At 36.2% G+C, this 20,179-nt stretch overlaps 1 protein-coding gene across 9 annotated transcripts in view; it reads left to right on the top strand.

Moving 5' to 3' along the window:
• LOC138707985 (uncharacterized) overlaps positions 1–20,179 on the top strand; it is a 77,149-nt gene that overhangs the window by 54,101 nt on the left and 2,869 nt on the right. For 5 of the 9 annotated variants that reach the window (XM_069838076.1, XM_069838073.1, XM_069838077.1 and 2 more), the window contains exons 4-5: positions 2,797–2,942; positions 14,007–15,356. In XM_069838076.1, coding sequence (XP_069694177.1) covers positions 2,797–2,942; positions 14,007–15,356 — 1,496 coding nt within the window. Of the gene's footprint in view, positions 1–2,796; positions 2,943–14,006; positions 15,357–16,116; positions 16,263–20,179 lie in introns of all 9 variants that reach the window. The other 4 variants (XM_069838079.1, XM_069838080.1, XM_069838081.1 and 1 more) reach the window with 4 other exon arrangements.

Genomic DNA, 20,179 nt, shown 5'->3' on the forward strand with positions numbered 1-20,179 from the left:
ATAATAATAATAATAATAATAATAATAATAGTAATAATAATAATAATAATAATAATAATAATAATAATTTAGAGGAAATTTCTACAAGATAATTCGTGGTATAACATGTAGGCCTATGTACTGTAGAAATGATTGTGTAATTATTCTAAAAATATATAGACTAACAAAATCTATCACTAGCATTATTACTACTCTAATGATGACAATAACAGTTAAAATAATAATAATAATAATAATAATAATAATAATAATAATAATAATAATAATACACCTGATCACATATATAACAGATTGGCCATCCCCATGCAAAAATCGGTAACATGTGGAAGAGAACAGCCACCAGGATCGCCACCGTCGATTCAGAACGACCGTAGATGGAAGTACAGTTGCTCAATGCAATTCAAATGAGAGTTCTTATGCAGTAGCTAGATGGCAGCATAATGAAATTGATAAAAGTTGTTGCCAACAAAGCCTATAAGATTGTTATATCTGGGATAATACCGATAATATGAAAAATCACTTTGTGTTGCCAGCGTCAGTCTTTATGAGTGTCAAATTACGACACGGCATTGGTGAAACTACTTCTCTGCTCTATAAACCACGCGACGTCGGAACAATGAACCAGGTGGTTCGCGCAATGTAGTGCTTTCAGTTGATGACTCCTCTTGTAGATCTCTGTATATAGGGCATTCGTGAAACTTATCTGCGCGTGAGGGGAAGGAAAAAGTGGACTGAGGAGCTTCCCTCCCTCGCTACGCTTCGACTTGCAAGCTAGCTAGCTCACTTATTCCCACCATAAGGTTCTAGTTCTTACTGTGAGCTACAGCGCACAAATGCATTTGGTTTCACGAGATAACGATTGACCTATATTATGGAAAGTAACTATTCCCAAGAGTCTTCATAGCATATACTGTTTGGGATATTTTTGCCTATCTTACTCACATTAACATTATTAATGGAATTGAATCGGTTATTGTTGAAAGGAATTAAGTCCACTTTTTAAAGTTTGAGATAATCGAAAAAAAAAAACTGTTTTGTGGATAATATATCGAAGATTGAGCAAAATATATTGTACACATATATTTCATGTGTACAATATATTTTGGTTTAATCTTCGATAGATTATTCACAAATCTGTTTTTTTTTTTCGATTATCTCAGAACTTTAAAAAGTGGACTTAGTTCCTTTCAACAATAACCGATATTGTATAATCTCTTCCTGACTTTCTGGAGCCAAAAGCGTCTATAACATCCTCGCAGTCAATACAATTTAACAACAGCTCTTTCTCAATAGAAAGAATATCAAGCTGGTTTAACTTCTCTTCAGACATGGTAGACCTGAGACGTGTTGAACATGATCGTTCATCGGAATAGTTATTCGCTTGAGTTTTTAAGTACTGTAGCATTAATGAGTTTCAGATAAAATATCTTTTCCTTCCTCTTCCCTCCCCCCCCCCTCTCTCTCTCTCTTGGAATGCTAGGATTGTTCGGAATTTAGATTTAGCTGGATTTGGACTAGCAGAGTTCTACTGTAAATAACAATAATAAATGGTTTAATTGTTCCCCTCTCCCTACCTCTACATATCATACACTGTATCGATAATACAATTAATAATAAATAATTTAAATCAGATGATTAATAGATTACTTCTGATAAGTGAGGTTTAATTATAAAATAACTTTTATTTTACTACCTAACTTATTTTTATTTATTGGTATGTTTTACTAATAAATGAAGTTAGTAAAACAAATAACTAAAAAAAACTTATCTTTACGTGAGTTTGGAAGCCTTCACAATCGTCAGAGAGGCCTAAACTTCTTTTATAATACGTGAAATAGTAGGAACTAACACTTTGAAAGCAAATCTTAAACTTGAAAAGCTGTCATCAGTGGCTAAAAATCTTAAACATATTGGGTGCTATTCATAGACATTTCGCTAGCCCGCGCTACGAGTGTGCTAAATTAGCTCCGGCTATCGACTGCTTACTTGTACGGGATTCATATCATATCATATCATATCGCTAACACTGGTTTATGAATACGAAAAACGTTAGTTCGCTGATCATCCACCGGAAGCCCGCGCTAAGAATGTTTATGAATACGGCCCATTATGTCCAATATAGTAGCTGCTGGAACTGCTTCACGAAAACAAAGTATTGTTTTTAATTATTTCTTGTCCAGTCAACTGTAATATAATTTCGAAATCTGATCGCGACATCGAGTAAAATATTGAAAAAGTGATTTTTCGGCCATCTTCACTTCTTCAATCATGAATCTAGTTTCAGCCCTTCCTTTGTGATATTCACTCATCCAAAATAAAGGCCCTTTTCGTCTCTCCCGTTGCGGTCGATCAGCTATATTAATCAAAATAGCTGCAGAGATAGTTAGACCTACATCAAGCGTCGACATTGCTTTTCGGAATGGACCAAAAATCCTAATATATTCGCTGGAATACAGTATGTGCACATATGGAAACGAGATGTGAGCAACTGTTGCTTGGCTCTCATTATTCCTGTGCACTGCAGTTGCAAAAGTGAAAACGACGCTTTAAAGAAACTATGATTCCTAATCCATTAACTTTGATGGGATAAGACTGCAAAGAGGTATAGATATGGGTGACTGATGAAGAATATTGACGTGAAATCTTCTACGTATGCTACATACGAGTATTTTGGTCCCAGATTCAGAAAATCGAAAGCTTGTCAATATAATTATTGCACATATCTGACTCTTTTCAAACATTTCCTGATCACTGACTATGAAATAATGTGACATGTTTTTTCCCGTTCCGTTTCAGCTCGTATGACCACCAGCATAAGTACTGCGGTTGCCATAGTGACGTCATTCTTGGATAGTCAATTCACATTCTGCTCCATGCAGAGAAGAACTCCGAAGAAGAGCCTTCACGAACAAGTTTCAGATATCGAATACATCTTACCCAGGGTATGTTGCTATGTCATATTCGCTATTCATTAGCTTAACATAGAAGTTTATGTTTGCGCTCTACTGAAATACGTCACTGTTAACTCCCCAAAAATGCAATTAGAATGTTACAAATATACTAGCTAATTAATATTTTAGTATTAGTATATTATTGTCTTCAATACTACTACAGAGCGCTCGTTTACATACTGTAGGTCGACCGGGTGGCGCGCGACCGGCACGAGGCTATGCAACACATCTCCCGCACGCTCGGCAGTTCAGTCTCTCTGTAAAAGTGGTGGTGTTGACGTTAGATTGCGTGTTATTCTTCTGATTGTGTTAGTGTAGTGTTTAGATTTAGATTTAGGACTGGTATTTTGCTGCTGGTGCTATGTGGAACGGTAACATTAGGACATTTTCTGCAAATCGTCTTTTTATCTTTCCGCAATCACTCTTTTTCAGATAAGTTTCTACCATGAAATACTTTGCCCTAATGTAAATTTCTGTGTGCCATGTGAGCAAGATAATCTAAACAGCTGTGTTCAATTTTGTAGTTACGCCTTTCACTAGTTCGCGATAATCCGCCAGGCATGGTGACGTATGACCATCTGGCAGACTTTGTGTATAACCAGTGGTGGCTAGTGCAAACTGAAGGTATTATCTTAGGCACAAATAATGATTATCAGCCATAGGCTAAGTCCCCTTCGGAAAATTTCGTGTGCTTTCGTGAGAGCTTTCGTGAACGAATGTATTCTGCAACTGGAGAGATCCAGTGACTCTTACTGTAAGACAGCAGTGGCGAAAATGTGACTCGCGAGCACATTGTGGCTCGCAGTAATAGCTATGCATTTCTCTTACTTCCTACCTCCTCCAACCCCCACCCTCTCACTCACTGGAGTCAAACTCCGTTCCATTTGTATTTGTCTCTAACCTGCGAGTGGCGTATCATCGCAATGTCTCTCTCGAAATCATGTACCTCTACAAAATCGAAAGTTTCAAGTAAGATGGGTGGACGCATTTTTTTGCTGCCAATATGATGAGAAAATTAAATGTATGTTTTGTTCACAAGTATTACGAGGAAAACGGTTGTACAACATAAAACTGCATTATACTACATGTGACTCATAAAACGTTAAAAGGTTAAGTATTATTATTATTATTATTATTATTATTATTATTATCATCTCTGTACGTCGACCCTTTTTCAACAGGTGTAAGAATAATGCAGTTAGATGTTCAATTTAAACTCACAAATTTACAATGTAGCATTATGTTACAATGAAAGCTAGATGTAAGGACTTGACAAATGTTGAACTTTTCAAATCTTTGCCAAAAATAAATATCCAAAGCTTCGTTCTTTCACTTGCTCTGTTGAAGCCATGTTCGCTACAACTTACATTTGTGAAAAATTATTTTCAACAATGAAAATAATATAAACCAAATTTAGATCACGACTGACAGACAAATATCTTCGTGATCAACTACGACTGGCAGTAAGTGACATAATTCCTGATTTTGAAACTCTGTTGCAGAGACATTCTGAAGACAGTTAATTTTAGATTGTGATAATGTGTTCTATGTTTTCTTATTCATTTCTTTCTTCGTTACACGTACTGAACATTATTTTGTAACCTTATACTGTATAAAATTATATTTAAGTGCTTGATGTAAGGAAAATGAAAATCCGTTAATAAGTCAGACAGTTACTTCACTTTCCCTTCGGGTGTCCGCCTCCCTCCATAGGTGCTATGCACGTTGCAGGTTAGACAGTGGCTCGGCGCACGATCATATTTTCGCCACGGCTGTTGTAAGAACACGTAACTGTTATCTCGAAACCCAGGATTCAAGTGACGGTTTAGTAAAAGATAGGAAGTAAGTGTAAGACTCCGCTCTATGTTTCTTTTGTTTTGTTTTTTGTTGTTCTTTCTGTTTATTAATCAAGTATTATAAATAATTTATAACAAAGAAATATTCAAAGGGTAAATTAGATGCAAAGTAAACATCCTTTCCCTTGTCGTATGAAAGAGGCGCTGTTTGAAGGTAAACTTAAGAGAAATTCAGGTTACACGAGATCGCTCATTTTTTGTGTCGTAGAGTGTACATTGCAACAATGGAAATTAAATAATTTCCGTATTCATTCCAATCTGTGTTAATTTGGTGGGTTGCAAAATATTATAGGCTTATACCATACGACATACACATTTTAAACTAAAAACTTCAAAATGCATATTGTAATATAAGAAACAAAATCAAAATAATGTGCTACTAGGAAATAGGCTCCTAGAAAACAAATCTATCAAATTTATCGAATCACTTACCATCATTCCACAAGTGTAGTTGCCTGAAATAGGGAATAATATCAGTCATTGCAATTGTGAGCTGATTCTTCAAATTATCGTTTATAAGTCTAGATCTCGATTTTGATTTAGCCGGCTTCATCTGTGAAACCAAACATTGATGCAATTTTCATAGTGAAACTACGTAGGTTCGGGTTTGTTAATTTACAAAGTTATTTATATACGTCCAAGCCAACAATATTAGTACATTTACTTCTGGTAAATGTGTAATTTTGTAGAAGGATAACCTCCATCTCCAAATCTAATCGAACATATCGGACAGCAACATGAAAATAATAAGAAATCGTTCTGCAAATTGATAAAATCATGAAATCTATTATTGGAATAATTGTACGAGCGCGTATGATTAAATAGCACTTGGGTGGCATTATCACTGACTACATAAATACATTGAACATTTTCAAATTCTTGAAATAAATAAAATGATGTTGAGACAAACCAATTACTTATATATCTTAGTTTAAATAAACAATATTCTAGCTAAGACAGGTACTGTGTTATAAAATTCCAAATTCCTTTGGGAAAACATGAATTATTAATTGCTTCAAGTGTCTAGTTTTGATTTATGCCGTGTGTTAAGTATGTGAATACCACATTTGAGATTATATAAAGAAATTATACGTAAATTAATGATGAAAACATAAATAAGTTATGAAATGTACGAATGTTCAATTGAATAAAAACGCTTTAGTTCATTGTTTTTAAAACCTAAAATAGCTCTTATTGCTCTCTTAACATATTAAGTCATTCTTAATATAGGCCTATATCACGTCATCGCATGAATTAATATAATACATGAGGTGGTTTTTTAACAATACAAAATGAGATAGATTTAAAAAAAAAAGAAATAAAGATATTTTTCCAAATATTTTGACCTGTTACTTGTAAAATGTAGAATACTATTCTTACCTTTACTTTCACTGTATTCACGATGATTAAGTTGCATTTTTACCTCTCGTAACACTTTAGAGCACATCAAACATCGAATGTGGTCCTCCTCTTATACAACAAAAAAAAGTTGGTTTTCCCATTATTTGTGGAAATAATATCATTTTACCTCTGACTGAGGCTCTGGCTATATATATGTATATATATACATATATATGTATATATATATATATATATATATATATATATATATATATATATAATCAGGCAGTACATCTCACTCGACGATGTGTCAGAGGAAGAACAATTGTTTGCATCTGAAGTCTTCTAAATACCATTTTGACTATTAGGCCTATATTCCTTCCGCTTCTTATTCACTTTCAGTGCAAAAATTTGTAGGCGCTATCACCACTTAGTCTCTCTAATTTCTCCCCCATTCTTGTTTACTACTGCTCGCATTCGACATCCACCACATTTGACGGCGTGTGTGTACTTCAATTGCATTGTTATCTCCTCTAAAGCTATGTGTACACAGGCGACAAATTGTTGCACAACATTTTTGTCGTTACGGTGTGTTCAATAAATTTGAATGAGCGTGTGTACATAGGCGACGACGCGACAAAACTGTGTCTGAGCTGTTGAAAGGTTGTGGAGGATCTAAGGTATAACAGTGCGACGACTAGGATGCGCCTAATGTAATAAGATGGGACCGTGTACACCAGCAACAGTTCTGTCGACAGGCCCACGATCTCTAGTTATTTCTCTACAGTTTCTTTCTTTGTTTCATAAATTATTTTATTTGTGAGAGGGGAAGGGGAATTTTAGCAGTGCCTAGGGGCGGCACTACTCACAAGCCCCTCAGCATAATACGATATTTTATTCAACAACTCTTTATAAATAATGATTATATAACTACTTCCAGGAAAAAGATACACTTAATGTTTGTCATATGATGTTCAATATTGAATTCTGGCAATTTTCCAAATAACTGTACAAGCGGTAAATTTTACGAAATTAGCCTATTTACTTTATTTTTCACGAATGATTACATTCGGTTTCGCAAACATTCCTCAGCTGGGCATTTGTCTAGAATTTCGAAGCGCGTCAAAGGTTGCACTGGTTTTAGCGTATATAAACATTAACAAATTAAAGTAGGTCTGCAATAGGCCCTATAATAAAATACTAATTTTTGGACAGTTTAAAGGATTTCCCGAACTGACTTGCTTTGCTAAATGTAATTTGTTCTTGTTCTACTTCTTCAAATAATACCCAAGGCTCTATATGTACGAGTATTATACACTGATACATACAGTATACACATGATACGATCTAGCTCTGCATATAGGCCTAATGTATCAAAATGGTCAATACTGAATGCATAATGCAATATTCTTAGTGAAATTCACAGGATAACTCTACAACCTGTAAAAATCCATTAAAGGAACTTAATTTTTCGCCATTGAATATATTTGTTTTTGCAATTAAGGGAACTGTTTTAATCGAAAGTGAATAATAATTACTATCGGTAAATACTTTTAACACAAATACTTTAAACAATATATACAAAGAACTTCTTGGAGATATCAGACAATTGCACATATCGATTTTTTTATTTTTATTTTAGTTGGGTATTTAACGACGCTGTATCAACTACTAAGTTATTTAGCGTCGATGAGGTTGGTGATAGCGAGATGAGGCTGGTTGGGGAAAACATCGGAAAAAACCCAACCAGGTAATCAGCCCAAGAGGGGATCGAATCCGCGCCCGAACGCAACTTCAGACCGGCAGGCAAGAGTCTTAACCGACTGAGCCACGCCGATGGCTCACATATCGATTTCCCTTTCATTGAAGGATACTGTCCTATAAATATTACGTCATAATAACCACTTCCATTAAAAGTCAATAAATTACATTACATTACTTACTTACTTACTTACTTACTTATGGCTTTTAAGGAACCCGGAGGTTCATTGCCGCCTTCACATAAGCCCGCCATCGGTTCCTATCCTGTGCAAGATTAATCCAGTCTCTATCATCATATCCCACCTCCCACAAATCTATTTTAATATTATCCTCCCATCTATGTTTCGGCCTCCCCAAAGGTATTTTTCCCTCCGGCCTCCCAACTAACACTCTATATGCATTTCTAGATTCGCCCATACGTGCTACATGCCCTGTCCATCTCAAAGATCTGAATTTAATGTTCCTAATTATGTCAAGTGAAGAATACAATGCATGCAGTTCTGCGTTGTGTAACTTTCTCCATTCTTCAGTAACTTCATCCCACTTAGCCCCAAATATTTTCCTAAGAATCTTATTCTCAAATACCATTAATCTCTGTTCCTCTCTCAAAGTGAGAATCAAAATTTCACAACCATACAGAACAACCGTAATATAAATGTTTTATAAATTATAACTTTCAGATTATTTGACAGGAGACTAGATGACAAAATCTTCTCAACCGAATAATAACAGGCATTATCCATATTTATTCTGCGTTTAATTTCCTCCCGCGTATCATTTATATTTGTTACTATTGCTTCAACATATTTGAATTTTTTCACCTCTTCGTAGAATACATTTCCAATTTTTATATTTCCATTTCGTAGAATATTCTGGTCACGAGACATAATCATATAATTTGTCTTTTCGGGATTTATTTCCAAAGCTATCGCTTTACTTGCTTCAAGTAAAATTTCCGTGTTTTCCCTAATCGTTTGTGGATTTTCTCCTAACATATTCACGTCATCCGCACGGACAAGAAGCTGATGTAACCCGTTCAACTCCAAACCCTGTCTATTACCCTGAACTTTCTTTAGCAAATTCTAGAGCGAAGTTAAAAAGTAAAGGTGATAGTGCATCTCCTTGCTTTAGCCCGCAGTGAATTGGAAAAACACCCGACAGAAACTGGCCTATTACGGACTCTGCTGTATGTTTCACCGAGACACATTTTAATTAATCGAACTAGTTTCTTGGGAATATGAACTTCGATAAGAATATTATATAAAACTTACCTCTTAACAGAGTCATATGATCTTTTTGAAATCTATGAATAACTGGTGTACTGTACCCTTATACTCCCATTTTTTCTCCATTATCGGTTGAATAGAAAATATCTGATCAATAGTCGATCTATTACGCCTAAAACCATACTGATGATCCCCAATAATTTAATCTACATACGGAGTTAATCTTCTCAAAAGAATATTGGATAAAATTTTGTACGACGTCAACAAAAGTAATATTCCTCGAAAGTACTAAAGTTAGTCTTGTCCCCCTTCTTAAAAATAGGTACAATTATGGACTCCTTCCATTGTTTTGGTACAATTTCTTTTTCCCAAATAGCAAGTACAAGCTGATAAATTTCTCTAGATAATGCGCTTCCACCCTCTTGTATTAATTCTGATGGAATTTGATCGATACCTGGCAGAAACAGGCAAAATTTCTTTCAGGCTTGCCCATGACTGTTTACGTTCGTGAGCGGGCTTACGCTTAGTATCATTCGCCCGCCTGCAACCTTCCCTCACGAGCAGGCAGGCAGTGTGGTTGCACGTGACTCCCAAACAGTCCTAAGAGTGACCCGAAAGGACTGTTGGGTTCCGCCGACCTGCGCTAGACTGTGCTGCTTTCAGATGCATGATAAATATCAACCAAGTCATTCAAACCTGACAAGAAGTCTACAGATATAGACAAACTACTGAAAACTTAATTTGTTGTCTTCTGAAACGTACCGTTAATAAAGAAAGAAAACTATTTCTCGTCAACATAATATCCATTAAATGTCAAGAGTTATTATAAATTACTTGCACTTTCCTTTTCATCGTAGTAATATAAATTTAATGCAAACCATTCAAATTTTCAGCTTAATAAATAAAAAGAAATCTGTCCCTCAGAAGTTAAATATCAAATCATTATTCTGAAGAACGAAAAACTTTTATACATTTTACAGGTATTCATGAAGCTTTTAATTGTTGATAAGGAAAAAGTTAAAATGAAATATTTTTCTATAATAGTTGTTAATATTCATAATAATTGTTACCAATATCTTTTCAACATATCTCCTCTCCTCTCCTCTCCTCTCCTCTCCTCTCCTCTCCTCTCCTCTCCTCTCCTCTCCTCTCCTCTCCTCTCCTCTCCTCGTCACAAGTTACGAAATGTTACCATTTTGTTGATTGAGTGAGATACACTTTGCAGGAATATGAAATGTATATTATTGTCTTATTATTTTTTAATTCTGTAGCGCAATAAATCGTAAAACTGCGTTTCTTTAGTCAAGAATTATCTGCCGTTATTTCTTGACTCAGATACACTTTGCAGAAAAATGAAATGTATAATATATATCTTATAATTTTATTATTTTATGAAATTCTGTAGTGTAATAAATTGTAAAACTATATTTCTTTAATCAAGAATTTTCTGCCGTGTTGAACCATAAAATAAAGATTTTTTGAAGTGATTAAATAGCCAACGAACTTAAATTTCAGACTAGTACTGTTTCATCTTAACCAGCGCAGACTGGCTTCCATGAATGCAAGTCACTCTACCTTATCTTATAATACGAGCAAACAGGCAGGCTTTCTTGGGTCCCGCCTGGGCTGAACTTATAAAACCCGGGGTTCAGTCTTAAAAGTTAACTTGCTTTGTAGCGTCACCGGAACCCAAGCCTGACGGCAAGCAGTTACGGGCGTGAGTCTTGTCTGATTTGCCGGTGTCTAATACCTGGAGACTTGTACTTTTTCAGATTTTCTATTGCAATTTCGCAATAAATTATACTGGTTGTCTAAAAATAAGTTTTTTTTTTACAAATCTTGCTTTGTAGTGGCAATTTTCAAGGTATTGAAATCTGGAAGCAGGAAATATAGTAAGTACGTTATTTTAAAATTGAATGCATTTTTGACACGTTGTCACGTACTACAGACGGTGGTGGTGGTAATTTGTTACTAATAATATAAATTAAACATCATATACCGGTATGAATGTTCTATAAAATTAACTTGGTTCCTAGGAGCAACGAGTGGATGAAAGTTTAAAAATCTCACTCGTTGCTTTTAATAACACTAACTTCAATTAAAAAAATACTTTATAATAAATTATGTTAAGTATCAACATAACAATGGACAATTTTATTAAGAGGTGTAGGATAAAAAATACACAGATATCAATAATTGGTGTATTAATACTTTCCCTTTGTAGAGTTTTTATACTTCGAAATTTCACAAAAATATTCTACAAACCTTGCAGCGTGTACTAAATATAAAACCAATGCATGTAAAATGCACTTACGAGAAAAAAATACGCTTTAGTCCTATGCAGTTTCACACTAATCGTCAGTTTTCGTTAGTATATTAACTTTAACATTTTTTTTTTCATAGTGCCAAGGAACGCTACCCTGATGGAAAATAAAGTATTCTGCAAAGTGATTTCTCACATCTCATGTCAAGGAAGCTTCTCGCATGTTGCATGGATTGAAAAGGAACCTCGTATAAAATGTCATTAAAATGTATTCCACCTTTTCAGCGCACTTAATTATACAAGGAGTAGGCCTTACAATCGACTCATAAAGAGGTAAGCTGGTGTTTAGTGGCTTGTACAAAATACAATATTTCGATACTAAAATTTCAAATGTGACTTCTATCACAGGACGAGCTCTGACATATTTATTTTCCAATTGGTGTCCTGCCGAGCAATTGAAGGTCCAACTAGAGCCAAGAGTTCATAAAATCTGGAAATTCTCATTCTATAACTTAGTATAAAACTTATCAGAATAATTACTATAACGTTGAAAACTTGCATAAAACTTTCCAAGTAACAGTATTTCAGTGTCATAGGATGCACCCAAAATTGACATTCACGTTGACATTTTCAATTCCAGCATATAAGACCCAAAATAAATAGCAGCTACTTCTACAACATTCATGATGACGGTGGCAACAAAACTGTGTCTGGTGAACACACACGCCAACGACCCGAGTTTTGTCTTTCACTTGCCGTGCAGTTGCCAGCGAGAGAGGTTGACGACAAAAATGTCGTTTAAAAATTTGTCACCTGTGTACATATAGCCTTAATACAACCCTATGCACTTTTTAGTTTACTTCTCTCCACATTTCTGCAAACATGCTTCCCATATTTCTGCCAACGCTTGACACCATCTGTTCGTTTTTTGCTACATCTTCCATTCCTACACGGTCGTTGATTTGGTTTAATATATACTTTTCTCAAACGTCTCCAGCTGATCGTTTGATGAGTTTTGCATTCCTTCATCGACTTTCTTGTCTTACTTTCACAAGTTTTTCTCCACTGTTTTTTCCGTCCGAATTCCTGGCACTTGCACTGTCCTTGGATGCAAAAATATTCGAACTCCATTGAAATTCTTTATTCCGCTAAATACTTTTGGCAGTATTCTAAATCAAACATTTTTCCATTTATCTTAAGTTTGACTCTCACTAATACTGGGAACTGCCCTTTCACTCTCGCATCTTTTAAAAACGGTAGTAACAACTTCTTGTTTCTCGTTTCCCAGCTATAGTCCAGATCGACTCTTATCCTCTTCCCTTTGAGTTAAATGTAAAATGTTATGTTTTATTTAACGACGCTCGCAACTGGTGAGGTTATATCAGCGTCGCCGGATGTGCCGGAATTTTGTCCCGCAGGAGTTCTTTACATGCCAGTAAATCTACTGACATGAGCCTGTCGCATTTAAGCACACTTAAATGCCATCGACTTGGCCCGGGATCGAACCGGCAACCTTGGGCATAGAAGACCAGCGCTATACCAACTCGCCAACCAGTTCGACTCTTTGCTTTGAGATTTTCAGGTTATTCAAGATAAATTCTTCTGTTCTTTCGTTTTTAAATGGCCGATTCCTTCCCTTTCTAGTTTAATAGTTTCTTCAATGTGGTCCTCATCCAGATTTAGCCCGAAACTCTAACTGCCTTACTACATTATATGGTCCAATTTTCTTTTCGCGCCAGTCTTCTTTCCTGCCGAAAATAATTATATTTTTGTTCTTCTGGCAGTCCTCAATATTTTAACCTTCATTTGTAGTTTATTGTTCTCTTATTGCAGTTTGGTAATGTTCTCAGTCTTGACTTCCAGTTCTTGCTGTAACCCCACTATTGTATTGTTCAGGTCATTTAAGTTCTGTTTGAATTTTCCCATCATTAATTTAAATTCTTCCTTAATTTCTTCCTCTACTAGTTTTAACAGCACTGCCTCTGCTTTCTTGGTCTGTTCTGTCAATATTAATCCTATTGCCCATATTAGTAGATTGGATGCTGGATCTTGAGCACTTCACACTTTTTACATTGAATGTTTTTGCTGTATGTCCACACTCATCTTGCTTTCTTCACAACACTTCCACAACTTTCTAAATTATTTGATTCTTACTATTGCCCCCTATTAATAGTACGAAAACATTATTCTCCACTATATATATATATATATATATATATATATATATATATATATATATATATATTACACTTGGGTAAAAGAACCTCTGCTGCTGTGTTAGCGTCTGCACTAGACAGAGCTCTGCTCTCCCTTTCGTTGTTGACTGAATTCTGACATAAATTAATTACATTTGTATTATAAAATTAAATTAACAGCAACGGGTACAAAATTCATTACGCAATATCGAGAGATACTTTATGACAATAATGAATAACGTTCGAATAAAAATGGCAGAAAATCTTACATGTTCGGAAGAATCCTATTCCATAGCCACTTTACTACTACTGCATATGCCTCGAGGTTATGTACACGCATGGACGATAATAGTTAGACAATTTTGAAAATTGTTGGTTCTAATTAATGAAAAAGCGGTCGGTTGTGGTTCCAGAAAAAGCCCTCCGGGAAGCAGGCGCACAACATCTACAGCCAGTACGCGCAGTCGTGGGTGTTCGACTCGGACACAGCGGGTTCTTCGAAGAGCGAGTCTCCTTACCTCAAGCTGCCCAATGAGAGCCACAAAGTGGATGTGCATCGCAGCCACAGCAACGAGCCCAAGATGTGCGTGGTGAATCCCATCGTGCGCGTGGAACAAGTATCGGACGAGAGCAACGGCGACCGTAGCCTCAACTACATGAAGAGCTTCTCGAGGACGCCGTCGCCTGCCGCCGTGTCGGAGAGTTCATCCCCAGACTCAAGCGCTAATCCCCCGATCTACGAGTGCCTGGAGCGGCTCACTGAGCCAGCGCTGTACAGATCACGGCTCAACACGGCCATCAGCCTCAACGCAGAGTCCTCCATGGCCACCGCCGTCAGTCCTGCACGACCTCGCAGCGAGATATTAGACGGCTTGGACTTAACTGATAAGGTGCAGTACGCATCGCTTATGGTGGAACTGCAGCAGGCTTTCCTTTCCAAGAAGAAGAAATTCCAGCAGGCGCCGACATCGCCCCAAAGTGCGTGTGAAAGTGTACTTGTGGGGGATGGTGAATCCAAAGACAGTAGCTGTCAGGAGTCCTCTCAGGATGACTCCCAACGGACAGGACACAAAGGCAGCGACGCCGAGTTCTCCAAGGAGCTGGAGGCGGCACTACAGCTGATCCAGGACCTGGAGTCCCCTAACACCATCGAGACCCCGTCTGAGACCTGCAGGTCGATCGACGAGGTCGAGGTGGTACTCCCCAGCAGTTGTGCTCCTGTGGTGTGTGTTCAGTGGGAAAACAGTGATGAGAGCTCAAGCGCGCCGAGTGAGTGTGTCTCTCCGGTGCCGGAGGAGACCGCCTCAAAGGGTAAGGAAAGTGCCTCATCCTCTGGTTACAGCTCTCCGGCGCCCGGCACCTCCCTTTGTCCCCTTGCAGGCTCCTCCTCCGTCAGAGACGCTACTGGGGTTCGAGTACCCAGTAACGCGCCTTCGACTTCAAACTCGGACCTGATTGTCGAAAACAATAATAACATATACAGAAGGGTAAAGCGATGCCACGGAACGTCTCTGAAGAAGTTGCTCCAAGACGATGTCGACTCGATCGATGAAGTGTCCGGACCTTCAGATCGAAAAGGCAATGGCAGGCAACGGAGTCAGAGTACCACGCGCTGGATGGTCAAGTCTCTTCTGAGAAAGAAGAGTAGCCCGCCCCTGTTCGCCCCGGAATTGGAAGGTGCAATTTTCAAATCTGAAAGTCTCGCGTACCTAACTGAACTCGAACTTCTTGCTAGACATGCAAGAACCAAATCCATACAGAGGGTAAGGACACTTCCTAAACAAACATCTCATTGCTTGCAGAGTGACCTTAGTATGTAGACAATCCATTCCTGCCAAATTTATCAACCAGATAGTTTTTATTTATTTATTTATTTATTTATTTAGACATATATTCAAAAGAACCAAAGATCGGGAGTTCGATACCCCTTGGTCTCGAAACAACTCTGCTTAAGAAGAGGTCAAGCTGACCCACTTCCCCAGAAAGACTAATGGAGTGTCCTTAGCGCACAACTAGAGACTTTAATTTATCTTATGTTCAAATGCACTAAAACGATCGATAAATTTTACTTTTGTTTGGTCAACAAGCCTTAGTTCTTTTCAGGTAAGTGGTTTTGTACGAGTAGTTGTTTGTTTTGCCCTCCACCCTGCTCACTTAGTACATTATTTGAGTTCGCTATGTTTTCCGACAGGCAAAGTTTAAGGATTAATGGCTTCGACAAGAATTTGGATACTTTATCCCTTCGAAGTTAGTGACTATCTTGGACTAAACTCTTTAATATTTTGCAGAGTAGAATACTTTTAAGATCTATAGAACTCATATGATGAAATATTTGAAATAAATTATGTCTGTATCATAATCACCAATCCATCTTGAACGATGGTGAAGGTCATTCAATAAAACAAATCGTTTGAAACGGAAGACGAATTATCCACCCCCTATAAACTTTAAGTCTATGTAATCTATATTTATTTATATGTTATTAATTTTACATTTAATACTTTTGTTCTTTATCTGTTACAGATTTAGAATGTTAAATTTAATTATCACGACATCCAAATCACGTGAGAAGCCTTTAACACTCTAAACAAATGTCGGCTGTTTTAACTAGCTGTGACCAGCCTTCATTCCCTCGGAAACTGTATTTTTGAATGTGTTCGAACGCAAAGGTAATAATGGTGGTATTTGAGTTTTTAAGTTATTTATTTTAATGTATATTTTTTATCACTGCTTTGCACAATCACTTTCTCGAGAAAAGAGTGGTTTAAATAAAATCAATGAAGCTTATATACATGTATATTTATATTCTTTAGGCAAGATATATTTTGTTGATAGTATTTTAGTACACTTTTATGCCTATATTTTAATGCATAAATTAATTGATTATATAAAAATTCTGTATCTGTGGGAATTGTATTTAGCAATTTATATGCCTCGACTGGTCATTGTTAAAATATGACGTATAATAACTATAAAAACATTCTTTCTGCACTTATTTCACTAAAGAGGCGTCTACTTTATACAAATAATATATTATATTACATCAATGTGTCATTCATGTTGGGGAACACTCTGTGGTGTACAGTAATTTACACAGATCCATAAAAGTAGGCTCATTCACATTTTCTCCCACTATTTACCTTTAATATCGCCGTTTCCTTGGTGTAATAATAATAATAATAATAATAATAATAATAATAATAATAATGATTTATTTTAGCTGGCAGAGTTAAGGCCGTAAGGCCTTCTCTTCCACACAACCAGCAAAAAGTGTATATACATATGCATGAACTTACAAAGAATTCAACAATTTGATTTAGATGAGAGTTACATGTATACAAGAGTTATTTACGAATGGTGTAGTTGTTGGCTTGCCCGACTGTGAACCATGAGGTTCCGATATCGATTCCCGGCTACACCGAAGAAATTTATGAAGGAACGGGATCTGACCAGTCTCGTCATAGAAAAACTTGAGATCCATGATAGGTATTTAGCGAACTCCAGTGAAAGAAATGCCAATTAATAACTGTAGGAACTCTCAGCAACCCTATCCCGTCTGGTAGGGCAATTGACTGGATGGCAGGTGTGGCTGTACAGCCAGAGAGAGAAGTTTATCCCTAAAAAGACATAAAGTTTCACATCGAATTTAAAACATATACATCCTGTTCGCCCTATAAAATCCCCGATATTACTGAGCGTCATGCTAACTACATGATTATGATCTTAACGTGAATTTGTAAATACATACTACATATGAAGCAAGGACATTGGACAGATACTTCACTACATACTCAAAGCCGATTTTATTTAACACATTTAGTACGTAAGTAATGTATTTTTGGAAGACATATTTCACAAATAAACCTCAATAATATCTCTACTTACACGCAAAGAAAATAACTTTACCAAAATCACAAGGACTAGTCCCTGATGTACTGTGAAATAGAATCGGTATTAACATTTATGAACATGTAACATGTTTGTTACTAGTAAATCTGACTACATCAAGATACCAGGGGCGTATACTGGTTAAAGGGTTTGGGCTACCGCTGACCCTATTATTACACAAAATATATCTAACAATTACTTTAATTTTAATTACTATGGTAAAACTAATAATACAAAATTATTACATTATGTTATATTATAAACTTTTTCTTTTGTAATTTCCTTGGGCTATCGCCGGTAGCCCCGGTAGCCCGCAAAATACGCCCCTGCATGATACATATTGCTACATACAGAAGGTTTCATAAGTATAGGTACAAACTTAGGGTGACCAGATTCACATCGATAGAAAAGAGGACACAGAGCTTCAAAAAGGAAGACATTGTTCGAAAAGAGAGGACAGAAAATATATACTTAGATTTGGGCTTATTATACTTTAAATTACGTCAATATCTATTTCATTACAAAATATTTACAGTACAGATTTAGGCTTATATCTTACTTAAATATATATTAATATCTATTTTATTACAAAATAATTATGAAAAAACTTAATAATGATTTTACAGTTAGCTACATACGAAAGTCAAGGAAACTATATATAATTAATATTAAAGAGGGCAGATAATATCTATTAAGATTATTATATTATACTTAAAATTATGCCAATATCTATTTTATTATAGCATACTTACGATAAAACTTAATAATATAAAATGGTTTTACAGTTAATGAAAGCAACGTCCGTAACAAGTAGGAGCAAAGAGAGTTATGATCGTTGGCAAAGAGTATATTCAGTCGATGCTGCTACCACCTACAGGCAAATTACTTGAGAAAGGCGTCAAATCTGATAATTTAAAAATATCAGGCATACAAGTTACGAAAAAGAGGATATTGATTTTTTTTAAATCCGCCCGGACCCCGGACAAAGGCCTAAAAAGGAGGACATGTCCGGACAAAAGAGGACGTCTGGTCACCCTATACAAATTGTAGGAGTGACTAGAGGACAATGAAACAAGACAAAAATTCGTAATAAACGTAGGTCCGGAAAGTAATCGTTCCCGAGATATGCCGTCACAGTGGCCACCGACTGAATATATCTGTTTCTTACTTCGCGTGCGTAGCTGCGTACCTCCATTTTTTCAACATCAGCTACGCTAACTTTTATTTGCTGTGCCTCTTTGGGAAAGGCAGCTGCTTTGGTACATGTATGACAGAACACCGGTCCAGTTTCATTTCTTACGTAAAAGTGTCTACACGAGATGTATCAGTTATGGTTTTCCAATACCATGACCTCTCAGCTCCCCTGATTTGAATTCTTTGGACTTTTGTTTGTTTTGTGATATTTTAAATGTTTTATGTATTCCATTCCAGTTGAAATGTTAACGAAGTTCGGTAAGGCATTGTCAGTTGTTGTCAGATCATTAGATGCACGCCGGGAATATTCGAATGTGTGTGATTGTCGATGAGGAAACGTGCTGATGTCTGCCTCATCATGAACGGTGGTCACATTGAGCACATGTTACAACCCTCTTCGATGTTATCCTACTGACGAGACATAATAAAATCTCATTATTTCGGAAACAGCTGGTTTGCGTATCTATGCTTATTAAGGCTTTTTGCCTTGTTTCATTGTCCTCTACTCACTTTTGCAGTTTGTGCATATAATTATGAAACACTTTGTATAATTGCCAACAAATTAGTGGTAATGTATATTGATATGAGGACTGGGGATGGTAATGGTATGAAAGATGTAAGCACTAACAGCTGTCTACATGAGAAGCATAATTATCCTGCCACATCAAAAAGGTTTTGTAAATCTGCGTGAAATTTGGTAATATGCGTAATATTTTTAAAGCTGAAACAATTTTATATGCGACTATCAACATACCCTACGGTTTCTGTTAATTGGTAATCACTGTCAGTACAACAATCTAACATTGTCAGTAGGCATATTGACAACCTACTGACAATCATTTTGCAAAATAAGTTACGTACTTAAGTGATGTCTAATGGTTTTTATTAAGAAAACTGAATTTTAAAGTACAGTCATTGAATATATGATTTAAACGTAAAAACTGTAGTAAATTTTACCCCTATATATAATACAATAATACAGATCGATACAAATAAAAATGCTTCTTCAACATTCTGTATTTCAAGGCGCAAATAAAATGTTTCGTACATATTTATAGCATAAGGCTTAACAATAACGTCCATACATGATGTTATTTATTGAAGTAATTCTAGTCAGATATGAGGATGTTCCTTAATACACCAGCGTTGCTTCACATCTGACCATCGCCAATTCATGAAAAAAGACGAGAATTCGATTGAGCTCTCAAGCATATTCCTGACGGTTCTGATTTCTTTTCAAATTCGTTTCCTCAACAATTTGAAGCGTATGTATAATTTTGCATAGGCATATTCTCAAAGTTACATCGTTGTGCAAAATAATAACATAAAATAATGTTTCTTATACAATTCTTTTATTCGCAAAGTATTCAAAAAATTTCTTAATTTTCTTGGAAGCATGACATGGCGCAAAGTTTGCTGAAACATAGCAGACCCATCCGTCTGAAAATTCCTCAGTTGTGAGATCACTTTAGTTCTTATCTTGGTATACTTGTTGCTGCTCATC

The sequence above is a fragment of the Periplaneta americana genome, chromosome 10 (genome assembly GCF_040183065.1).
Source record: "Periplaneta americana isolate PAMFEO1 chromosome 10, P.americana_PAMFEO1_priV1, whole genome shotgun sequence".
Classification (NCBI taxonomy): domain Eukaryota; kingdom Metazoa; phylum Arthropoda; class Insecta; order Blattodea; family Blattidae; genus Periplaneta; species Periplaneta americana.